Raw genomic sequence first — 12,187 nt, 5'->3', positions numbered from 1 at the left:
GAAATGTAAAAAGCAGTAAATCACTACAACTTGAGATGCCACAATTCAAGAATAGGTGTCCAATGTTTGTGATCTTTTGATCATTGACCAGTTCACATATCCAATGATATAAATTCATCACTGATTTTAAGCAAACATGCATACACTTAATAAAATGATTTCCAAGAGACAATCAAATGGCCTTAACCCTCCAACCTTTCTACGGAGAGGCATTATTTTGGTGACAGTAAATTCTACGTAACGGAGACTCTCTGAGAAAACAAATTCTTACATGGTGATCCTATAATTAAACCTCATTAACATAACAATTACAATTATTCAAATAGATTTAATAATAGATTAGTGCTATGTTAGGCTTTACATAGCAGAGTAAGAGTCAAGCTGGAATACTGCAAGCATTCCAACTAATTAGGGGCAGATTACTTTAGGTTTTCTTACCAAGAAATAGCCAAATTCATAGATCTGCTGATCACAGCCACAAATTACCTTATCTTTGCATCTCATTTTCTGTATTGATTGTCCCATCAGACAACCATTCTTTGCAACTCCATTGTTTGTAACAAAGATGTGAATTTTATATTAATGAGTAATTTGCTTTTGTTGCAGTTCAAACAGTATTTTTCTGTTTAAAAAGCTAACAATAGACAAAGTAATGGTGATTCAATGATCCACTGTGGTTCTCCAAAGCGTGTCATAGACTCAGATGATACAGGTTTTCCCAAATAACAAGGTCCCAGTGATGTTGATGTCCCAAATGACAAAGGCCAGTTTAAGAGTAACATAAGCTGTGGCCTAGAAATACATTGAATATATGGAATGAGGTATTTGATATTGGAAAAACATAAACAGAGGAAAATAATGGAGAAAATAAGATATGTTTTAACAAGTATTTTTTCCAAGTAAGTATGTCACTTTTAAATCCTTGTTTTAATGTAAAACATGTTAGATAAATTTCCAATAGAACCATGGTGAATTTGCTCTGCTTTCTTCTTTATATGAGAGCATCAACAGAACAAGAACTTATCTGAAAACCAATCAGTTTATCAACAAAAAGAAAAACTCAGCTGAGGGAAAAGTGGGCACCTTCTAAAGAAGGAACTCTTCAAAATGAGCTTTCTGGATAACCAAAGCAACCACAGGCTGAGAAATCAATCATACTGCTTTAAGGTATGGCCAATACCATCCAATCTGTTCTTTCCATTCAATAGCTTGGATCAGAACTGAATTGTGCAAGATCCTGCCTCCCTTTGGTATGGAAGACTGGTCAAGTTATGCACGGGACATTCCATGAAAAAGGGGTTTGACCACCATTGAGAGCTTTCTAATGACTGCCCAGATTTAATAATTTAGGAAGATGGAACAGCTATAAACAGACACTGGACCTGCACCAAAAATACAAGGCAGGTAAGTAAGTGAAGAAAACTGTCAAGTTATGATATCTGAAATGAATTCTTCATCAGGGCCTTGCTGTTAAGTGGTATGTTTTTGATGGGAACTTCACTGCCTTCTACATCTGACTAATGACTAATAACTTCAGATGTTCTCTGTATCATCATAATTACATGAAGGGATTCTTATGATATGGAATAGATTTATTAGTGTCCAAGGGAAGGGGCAGTAGATTGGTGTCAGGGATAGGATAGAGAGACATCCTGTGTCAGAACACAACTCTCATAGAATCTGAGGCTGTGACCTCAAGATCAAAAGTACCATTAACAGTGAGACTACTTGCAATCATCTGACAGCAATTAACGATGACCACACATGCTTAGTTAAATATGAAAAATATGAAAATCAGGAAGTTGCTGCTTGAGTTTTTCTGTTCCCCAGATGTAGCACTGTATTGGCATCTCACTGAGACCTCGCATTGAAAAATGTGAAGTTGCTGTACTTATGATTCTAACTAAACTAGCCAGAAAAATTTAGAGCTTGTCCATTCCTGTGTAAATGAATTTTTAACCTTGTGTTAAGTCTTAATTATTGGCAAACTCTCTGTATTTATCTTTTACAATTATTGATGGAGATTTAAAAAAGATTAAAGTAGCATTATTTGAAAACTTTTTCATTTCACTCAAACCCATATTTATTTTGCTCTCTGTTCATTATTTTACATTGAGTTAAATATTTGAACTGACACTTACTGGCCAGACTTTGAAAGGTGCTAAATAAATGCTAGACTTTTGTTTTTACGTAACAGTAAGTTAAATGATTGTTGATGCACACTATTTTATCTCATTCTTTTTTTTCATAAGCCTCTCCAGCATGTGAACATTTTTGTAGGTGAAAGCACAACCTAGGCTCAAGAATCTGATAATGCTGTAGTGTAACAGTAGGATGTAAACTTCAGATTCCATTACTTTTTCCCAAAAGGTTTTGAATTCATCACAAGGGGAGCTCGAAAGCAAATCTCAAATCCTACCTCTCCATGATATATTACATCAAATCAAGAATGCCCAAAATAACCTACCATGTTTTCTCCTGTACTTCAGTCCTTTCAGTTAGTTTGCAGCTTACATAGTCAGGGATGCTGTAACACTGAAAAATCTATTCTCTGCAATATGCAGGGATAAGGCCCGATATTTATTGTGCTTAGTAGAAGTGTGAAAAACAGCAAAAAGTGTATAGGGCCCTCACCCTGAAAATGTCCACCATCAGTGGCTGTGCAGAAATGAAGAGGACACCTGAACACAATCCAGGCCAGCTTTCTAAAGTCTTTTATCTAGTTATCTATAGTTCCTCTTTTTCATATCTCCTCTTCTTGTATTCTGCTATTTATACTAACAGTTTTCTGCAAAAATGGAGACAAGATATTCATTTAACTTCTCTGCTATTCTTTCACCTTCCATTTATTCTTCTTTAAACAATTAGTGACTTATGTCTCTAAAATCCTTCATAATTTATTATTACCAATCAGTTTTGCACAGTTGCTCTACAATTGTCATTTGCCTCTTCCAATGTTATTTTAATTTGAATTTCTCTACTTTTATCCAAGGAATTCTAACTTTTACTGTGGCACTGTGGTTAGCACTGCTGCCTTACAGGTCCAGGGACCTGGGTTCAATTCCTGCCTTGGTTGACTGTGTGCATTTGAACATACTCCCCACATCTGTGTGGGTTTCTTCTGGGTGCTTAGGTTTCTTCCCACAATCCCAAGATGTATAGGTTAGGGGGATTAGTGGGGTAAATGTATGGGGTTACAGAGATAGGGCAGGGAGATGGACCTAAAGTTGCTCTGTCAGAGAGTCAGTGCCAACTTGATGGGTCAAATGGCACCTTCTGCACTGTAGGGACATGATTTTTGAACAGTTCCCATTTTTTTGTTCACTGCCTTATCTTCAATTCATCTGGATTTGTTCCCTTTTCATCTCTTTGGAAATGGCCTTATTCCAGTTAAGTATTTTTGTCTTTGTCTGCTTTTTTTTCAATTTTTATTCTAAATCTAATAATGTTATACTCTTATTTTCCTGAATATTCTGCTCTTACATTATTTGCTCAACTTTCCTTACTAGAACTTGCTTCTGGGAATTTTCCCCTCAGATAATTAAACATGTGGGTAGAGTCCTTGGTAGATAATAAAAAATATCCTTTTCATATTCTATACATTGATTAAATATTTAACAAATGGTCAAGTTATCAAAATTAATTGGTGTGGAAAGAAAATACAGCTAATGTTTTAAGTCTGGGTGACCCTTTGTCAGAGCTGTTTCTGTTATTGTTTCAGATTCCAGCATCTGCAGAAACTCGCCTTTATTATAACAAGGTTCAAGAAGTGGGGTAATTTGAGGGTTTTAGATAACTTTATTCCCATCCACTATTTCAATCAAACATAAAAAATGTACAACATTTGTTACTGGGGTCACCAGTGGGAAACTTGTGGGGGCTGGTTAGCTCAGTTGGCTAGAGTGTGGTGCAGAACGACGCTGATAGTGCAGGTTCATTCCTATGCTGGATGAGTCAGTTCCTGGACGCAGGCCTCCTTGCCTTATCTTTTCCTTGATGTGAGTGGAGAAAGTGTCTATGGTCCTTTCTGGACTACAGCTAATTACAGTGGGAAATATTACTTCTTTACCCACTTAATGTTTGGGGTGCAATTTGAAGACAGATATCACAATTACAAGTTTAAAAAAACACCAGACCGATGAGGATTTCTATAATTTTTGATTAACAAAGGCAGATCACAGAGCATATTCTACATACTTCTTAAAGTTCAGCTCTTTTGATTCTCTTTAGTACTTGCTTCTCCAACTCCTTTAGAAGAACGTGTTTCCTGCTGGCATACTGTTCCACAGGCACTAATCACCCGCTGCTTCTTCCTCTTCATGATCATCATTCATGTGCAAGTTTTATCAGGGTATATGATCACAGAAAATCAAAGTCCAATTATGTCCTCACCCAAGATTTACACAAGGCAATATGATTTTTTAAACACAGATACCAATTTTAAAAAGTTGTCAGAATTTGATTTTACTGGCCAAACTTTAATTGTTGTGAAAATTCCTTTTGGTCCCTATGCAAAGCTTTTGCTCTGTTTTTGAAAAGTTCAGCTTTTTCGTTGTCCTTAGATGTACCCTCTCCTAATTTGTACATTCGACTAGCGTTTGCACACGCCCAAATATGCCCCAGATCACATGCTTTAAGAGAATATTTTAGGGCTTTGACCATATCCTTGGCCACTCCTGGTGCTCCCTGAATGTAGAGAGTACTTAGATTAAAACAGCTGGCTACAAAATTCCCATTGCAGGCTTTGGTGTAGTAATCTCTGGCTTTCACGGGGTCTGGTTCATTATTGAATACTTGTCCATCTTGAGCTAACAATCCAGCATTGTGGCAGGCATCAAAGGACTTCTTACCATCTTTTTCACATGATTTAACAAAACATTCGTAGGCAGTCTTCAGATTCGGCTGTAATCCACCTGAGTTAAAATATCAAATATTCAGATTTGTTCAAATATATATTACTATTTATTGCTGGGCACAAACATATTGCTCTATTAACTTAATGTCAGAAAACACATTAGTTCAATCAGCTAAAACATCAACCAATGCAATTGCTAAAATCAATGTTTAACAATAAGATTAAGTTCATTAGTCAAGACACAATGCAGTGATTGGATGTTCAGTCTATTTAAATATTATTAAGGCTTCAGAAAAATGGGATAGATTTCATGCAAAAATTTCTGATGCTCAGTTAGATTGTAAAAAACATAAAACAGAATTACCATGCAGACTTTGTTTTTATCTGAACAGTAATGATCAGAGCATTTTCAGCGATAAAAATTAGACACACGGTCTTTGGTGTCAAGACCGCAATTTTAAATTATTAACTATTTTGCAGCAGCATTTTCACAAATGTGCTTTATATTTTTTGCAATGGCAATATTGAACATGTATGGTGGTAACTATGAGGTATGGAGCTGATATGAATCAATGAGTGCTCAATTTGACCCCTGTATCAGTGCAGAAAATGTTTCTTTTTATTCATGGGATTTGGGCTTCACTGGCTGGGCCAGCATTCATTGCCCAACCCTAATTGTCCCTGAGGTAGTGGTGGTGGTGAACTGCCTTCTTAAAATGATGCAGTCCATTTGATATAGGTGCACGCAGAGTCCTGTTAAAGATGGAGTTTCAGGATTTTGACCCAATGACAGTGATGGAAAGGTGATATATTTCCAAGTTAAGATGGTGTGTGGCTTGGAGGGGAACATCCTGGTAGTGCTGTTCCCATGTATCTGCTGCTCTTGTCCTTCTGGATGGTAACGGTCATGGGTTTGGAAGGTGCTGTTGACGTAGCCTTGGGGAATTCCTGCAGTGCACCTTATAGATGGTACACATGGCTGCCATTGTTTGTTGGTGGTAGAGGGATTGAATATTTGCAGAAGGAATGCCATTCAAGCAGGCTGTTTTATCCTGGATAGTATCAAGCTTCTTTAGTGTTATTGGAGCTGCACTCATCCAGGTAAGTGGAATGTATTCCATCACATTCCTTACTTGTGCCTTGTAGATTGTGGACAGGCTTTGGGGAGTCAGGAGATGAGTTACTTGCCACAGGATTCCTAGCTTTTGACCTACTTTTGTGTCCACAGTATTTATCTGGCTTGTTTCTGATCAATCGTAACTGCCAGGATATTAATAATGGGTTGAAAAGGTTGAGCTATGAGGAGAGGCTGAATAAACTAGACTTGTACTCGTTAGAGTTTAGAAGAATGAGGGGAGATCTCATTGAGACATATAAGATGATGAATGGGATGGATAGGATAGAGGTGGAGAGACTCTTCCCGCTCAGAAAGGACAGTAGGACTAGGGGGCACAGCCTCAAGATAAAGGGGGGGCGGTTTAGAACGGAGTTGAGGAGGAACTTCTTCACTCAAAGGGTGGTGAATCTCTGGAATTCTCTGCCCGTTGAAGTGGTGGACGCTGCCTCGCTAAATATTTTTAAGACGCGGGTTGATGGGTTTTTGATAAGCGAGGGGATTAAGGGTTATGGGGAGAGGGCGGGAATGTGGAACTGAGCCATGACAGATCAGCCATGATCTTATTGAATGGCGGGGCAGGCTCAAAGGGCTAGATGGCCTACTCCTGCTCCTATTTCTTATGTTCTTATGTAAGTTATTGATTGTAATGCCATTGGATGCCAAGGGGATATGATTAGATTTTCTCTTGTTGGAGATGGTCATCGCCTGGCACTAGTATGGCACAAATGTTAATTATCAGCCCAAACCTGGGTATTGTTCAGGTCTTCCTGCATTTTGACGTGGACTGCTTCAATATCTGCTGCAAATCATGCTGAACATTGTGCAAACATTACTGAACTTCCCTACTCCTGACCTTACAATGGAAGGAAGGTCATTGATAAAGCAACTGAAGATGGTTTGGCCAAGGATATTCCCTGAGGAACTCCTGCAGTGATGTCCTGGATTTACGATGACTGACTTCCAACAACTACAACCATCTTCCTTCCTGTTAGGTATGACCCCAACCAGTGAAGAGTTTTTTTCCTGATTCCCACTTATTGCAGTTTTGTTAGGTTCCTTCATGCCACACTTGGTCAAGGGCAGTCACCCTCACCTTTCCTCTAGAATTCAGCTCTTTCGTCCATGTTTGAATCAAGGCTGTTATGAGGTCAGGTGCTGAATGGCCCTCGCAGGACCCAAACTGAGTGTCAGTGAGCAGGTTATTGCTAAACAGATGTGGCTGGATTGCACTGTTGAAGACCCCTTCCATCATTTTACTGATGATCAAGAGTAAACTGACGGGGTGGTAAATGGCTGGGTTGGATTTGTCTTGCTTTTTCTGCACAGGACAGACCTGGGCAATTTTTCACATTGCCAGGGAGATGACTGTGTTACTGTATTGGAACAGATTGGCTAGAGTCACAGCAAATTCTGGAGCACAAGTCTTCAGTACTATTGTTGGAATAATAACTGATGTTTAGTTTTACAGCATTAGTGCAGTTTGAGGTCAAATATAAAGGACATCTTTGTAGTCTTACATAATTGGCAATTTTATTACCAAAGGCAAAGTCTGTCTTCAAAAGCTGAACAACAAATTTCCAGTGTAGCAAGCCTTTCATTTTCTTTATTAAAAGAAAACTCAGTATTGTGGAACCATCGAAATGTATTGATTTCTAATGATTGAATATCAATATATGTATATATACCACCAGCCCTCTGTATCATAACAAACTTCATCTACAGTCCATGATCTGTTAACAATGTTGATGCAAGCAAGCAGTATAACTGAGAAGAGATTGAAAAAAAGGCAAAGAAAGATATACTGCACCTTTTCCAATCATATAGTAAGAACCAAGCTTATAGCAGCTTTCTCCATGTTGGTTTTCCTCGCAATTATGTTTCAATACTTGAGCAGTTGCTTCATAATTTTTTTTAATTCCTTCCAAATAGTCAGCAAGTCGTTGGCACCCTGGTAAAAGTCAAATATTAAATTTTATAAAGTACCTGAACAAGAAGATTATTTAGCTTTGATAGTTTGAAAAAAATATATAACCACACTGTATACTCATCTCTGACAATCAATTACTAACAATTCAAAGAAAAAATTGTAATCTGATGCAACAATATGCTGATATTCAATGTAGGTTTATTTCGTTTGTTGTAAAACTATGGGAAAGCAGAGCCAATGGGCATAAGAACGGGAGTAGACCAAACAACCTCTTCTGCTTGTTCTTGCTCATTTAATTAATCCTGACTGATCTGTACCTCAACACAATTTACCTGTCTTTGTTCTCTATCACACAATACTTTTAACCAACACACAAACTCTATCAATCTCAGTCTTCGGAATTTCAATTCTAAGCCATTATCCACAGCCTTTTGAGGGAGCAAGTTTCAGGTTTCCACTACACTCCGTGTGAAAAAGTAATTGGAGTCCTAAATGGCTCAGCTCAAATCTTGGCCCACAATTGCATCATCTTGTTCTGGATACCCCCCTGCCCGCAGAGGATATATTTTCAATACCACTGATGTCTAGTAGTGTCAAAAATATTACATCATCTGATTTAAAACAGCTGATCTGATAAATTTATGCTTTTTTTGTATCTTAGCATATCTCCCTTCATGTTACTTGCTGGTAGTCTGGAGCATAATTGCAATTTTCCAAAATTCATTGGCTGCGATGGGGTATGAAATTGCATGAATGGGGTTCCCTCCGGGTTCCCGCCTGCCTCAACCACGCAGCAATTTATGTTTGGATGGGCAAGGCCTCAGGGGGTCTACTGTTGCCCCATTTAATGGCCACTTAACAGCTGGGCTGTTTCCTGCCCAGTCTCAATGTTTGGGCTGGCAGGAGCATTAAACTTGCATGGGGAAGTCTGAAAATCAGAAGTTACTCCTTGGACAGAAAAGGTGGGGGTGGGGGGTGGTAGTGGTGTGCCTTCATTGGAAGCCTCCTTCTGAGGTCGAGAACCGCCCCGCCCCCTTAATGATTGCTGGCCTCATCTCATCCAAGTGTGAAATGGCTGCAGGGTACTTGGGAGTTTACAGGGATGTGTTTCCTATTGACTCAAAGGCAGCGAGACCCTACCAAACAAAAATTTCAGGTCTTAGCTTCAGTCCCACTAGATTGAAAGTTGGCAAATGTTACACAGTTTTTCAAGTTAAGAGGGAGATAGAAAACCATAGGCTTCTTAGCCTAACAAGTTGGTGGGAAAATGCTGGAATCTATTATTTGGAAAGCCTTAACAATGTACATAAAGAACACAGAACAGTACAGCAACACTATGTGATTAGAACAAGTCAACATGGTTGTACTAAAGGGAAATCCCATTTGACAAATTTAATAGAGTTTTTTGAGGATGTAACTAGAAGGATAGATACACCAATAGATGGTTTCCTGGATAGCGAATAGGCACCTCATAAGGTGCCACACAAAAGCTTACTAAGCAAGGTAAGGGCTCGTGGAATTGGGAGTAATATATTAGCATAGGTAGAGGATTAGTTAACAGATAGAAAACAGAGAGTGAGCATAAGCTGGACTTTTTCAAATTGGCAGGCAGTGAATAGTGAAATGCCCCAATGATCAGAGCTGGGATCCTAGCTATTTACAATCTACATAAGAACATAAGAAATAGGAGCAGGAGTAGGCCAACTAGCCCTTCGAGCCTGCCCCGCCATTCAATAAGATCATGGCTGAGCTGTTGTGGCTCAGTTCCACATTCCCGCCCTCGCCCCATAACCCTTAATCCCCTCTCTTATCAAAAACCCATCAACCCGCATCTTAAAAATATTTAGCGAGGTAGCCTCCACCACTTCAACGGGCAGAGAATTCCAGAGATTCACCACCCTTTGAGTGAAGAAGTTCCTCCTCAACTCCGTTCTAAACCGCCCCCCCTTTATCTTGAGGCTGTGCCCCCTAGTCCTACTGTCCTTTCTGAGCGGGAAGAGTCTCTCCACCTCTATCCTATCCATCCCATTCATCATCTTATACGTCTCAATGAGATCTCCCCTCATTCTTCTAAACTCTAACGAGTACAAGCCTAATTTATTCAGCCTCTCCTCATAGCTCAACCCCCTCAACTCCGGCATCATCCTAGTAAACCTCCTCTGCACTCCCTCCAAGGCCAAAATATCTATATTGATGACTTGGATGAAGAGATAGAATAATGTAATTTTTATATTTTCCAACATTAATTTCCTTGTCCACATTCATAATGAAAATTGCTTATATGAATTTAACATCCTGTAATTAAAGCCTCTTGCCAAGAATGGCATTTATATATCATTTTATATGATGTCCTTATCTATAAAGAGTTTACAGGAAATGGACACATACAAATCTTCAGTTTTTTCAGCCAGAGGGCAGTGAATCTATGGAATTCATTGTCACAGAAGGCTGGGTCATTGAGTATATTTAAAACAGAGATAGACATGTTCTTGGTTGGTAAGGGGATTAAAGGTAAAAGGCAGGAGAATGGGGTTGAGAAACTTATCAGCCATGGATTGAATGGTGGAGCAGACATGGGCCAAATGACCTAATTCTGCTCCTATATTTTATGGTTTCTTCAATCAGTTACAACTGGCAAAAGAGAATTAGATGTATATTTGAAAGGGCTAAGTAGTAAGAAAGAGTTTTCATAGAATTGGTGGCAGGTATGAAAAGCTTCCTCCAGTGTTACATAATTTGACAAGCGCTGGAAATACTCAGCAAGTCTGGCAACATCTGTGGTATGTGAGAAACAGATTTCTCAGTGTAATTCTGCCTTTACGTAATCTTACGTATTATCAAATAGATCAGATCTCTATTAGAACATAAGAAATAGGAGCAGGAGTAGGCCAACTAGCCCTTCGAGCCTGCCCCGCCATTCAATAAGATCATGGCTGATCTGTCGCGGCTCAGTTCCACTTTCCCGCCCTCTCCCCATAACCCTTAATCCCCTCTCTTATCAAAAACCCATCAATCCGCGTCTTAAAAATGTTTAGCGAGGCAGCCTCCACCACTTCAATGGGCAGAGAATTCCAGAGATTCACCACCCTTTGAGTGAAGAAGTTCCTCCTCAACTCCGTTCTAAACCGCCCCCCTTTTATCTTGAGGCTGTGCCCCCTAGTCCTACTGTCTTTTTTGAGCAGGAAGAGTCTCTCCACCTCTATCCTATCCATCCCATTCATCATCTTATACGTCTCAATGAGATCTCCCCTCATTCTTCGAAACTCTAACGAGTACAAGCCCAGTTTATTCAGCCTCTCCTCATAGCTCAACCCCCTCAACTCCGGTATCAGCCTAGTAAACCTCCTCTGCACTCCCTCCAAGGCCAAAATATCTTTGTGCAGGTGCGGCGCCCAAAACTGTGCCGACTGAGGATTTTTTTTGAAAAACAAGCTGTTGATTTCATAGAACCATAGATTCCCTACAGTGCAGGAGGTCATTCAGCCCATCAAGTCTGCACCAACTTTCTGACAGAGTATCTGAGGAACACTTGAATGAGGACCAAAAGTAGGCAAATTCAGTTCTCCATTCAATCAGATCATAGCTGGTCTGAAAACCACCTGCTTACCAGCTCCCCATATCCCTTTTTTAAAATTTTAGAAATACATTCTTCTGAAACGATTCAGACTTCACCGTGCTATGGGGCAGCGAGTTCCAAAACTCACCACCCTCTGTAAAGTCAGAATGAGAAATCTGTTTCTCACACCACAGATGTTGCCAGACCTGCTGAGTATTTCCAGCACTTGTCAAAGTATGGAAAACTGGGGGAAACTTTTTGTGCCTGCCACCAACTCCATGAAAGCTCTCCTTACTCCTTAGCCCTTTTTACCACCCTCATCTCAGTTTTAAATCGACCGCCTCTCACCCTGACCTCCTCCCCCAGTGGTTGATTTCACTACCTTCCGGATCTTTCTCTTTGTGACACTGGTAACTGTACTCGATCCCTAGATTGTCCAGAAACTCTCTCACTTCTGCCTCATCCTGGAAATTGATCAGCCCGGCCATCACGTTCAATCATTGACAGCCAGCGGGTGGGGTGGCGGTGGGCGGGAAGGGGAGATCGCGATACGATTTCAGCACAGCCTCTACGCCTAACTCCAAGGTCACCAAAGCCTAAGCCGCTCTCAACTGCCTCGTTCGCCGCCGCCTCTGAAGCTGTCCTTCCGCGCGTCCCCTCACCCAACCCCGCCCCCCGGACCGGCCAAGCAGGGGAGACAGCCAATAGCGACGATGTAGTTCTGATTGACAG

At 40.1% G+C, this 12,187-nt stretch overlaps 1 protein-coding gene across 1 annotated transcript; it reads right to left on the bottom strand.

Moving 5' to 3' along the window:
- Window positions 1-3,778: 3,778 nt before the first annotated feature.
- On the bottom strand, window positions 3,779-12,077 carry coa7 (cytochrome c oxidase assembly factor 7). Its single transcript, XM_080196557.1, has 3 exons — window positions 11,838-12,077; window positions 7,780-7,920; window positions 3,779-4,913 (listed from the first exon to the last, which is right to left on the bottom strand). The coding sequence occupies exons 1-3, from the start codon at window positions 11,941-11,943 to the stop codon at window positions 4,465-4,467; spliced, it is 696 nt and encodes a 231-aa protein (XP_080052683.1). The 5' UTR covers window positions 11,944-12,077; the 3' UTR covers window positions 3,779-4,464.
- Window positions 12,078-12,187: the final 110 nt, after the last annotated feature.

Source organism: Carcharhinus amblyrhynchos, chromosome 9 (genome assembly GCF_965287045.1).
Source record: "Carcharhinus amblyrhynchos chromosome 9, sCarAmb.v2.hapA, whole genome shotgun sequence".
NCBI classification, from domain to species: Eukaryota; Metazoa; Chordata; class Chondrichthyes; order Carcharhiniformes; family Carcharhinidae; genus Carcharhinus; species Carcharhinus amblyrhynchos.
Note: the sequence above shows the minus strand (reverse complement) of the source record. Positions and strands in the feature narration are given on the sequence as shown.

Excerpts from the sequence above, each read along its gene's own strand:
- coa7 (XM_080196557.1), bottom strand. The coding sequence starts at position 11,943 with ATGGCCGGGCTGATCAATTTCCAGGATGAGGCAGAAGTGAGAGAGTTT. Across the intron at positions 7,921-11,837 it reads CAAAGAGAAAGATCCGGAAG|GGTGCCAACGACTTGCTGAC; the intron begins GTAGTGAAATCA and ends GACTTTTACCAG. Across the intron at positions 4,914-7,779 it reads TTACTATATGATTGGAAAAG|GTGGATTACAGCCGAATCTG; the intron begins GTGCAGTATATC and ends ATTTTAACTCAG.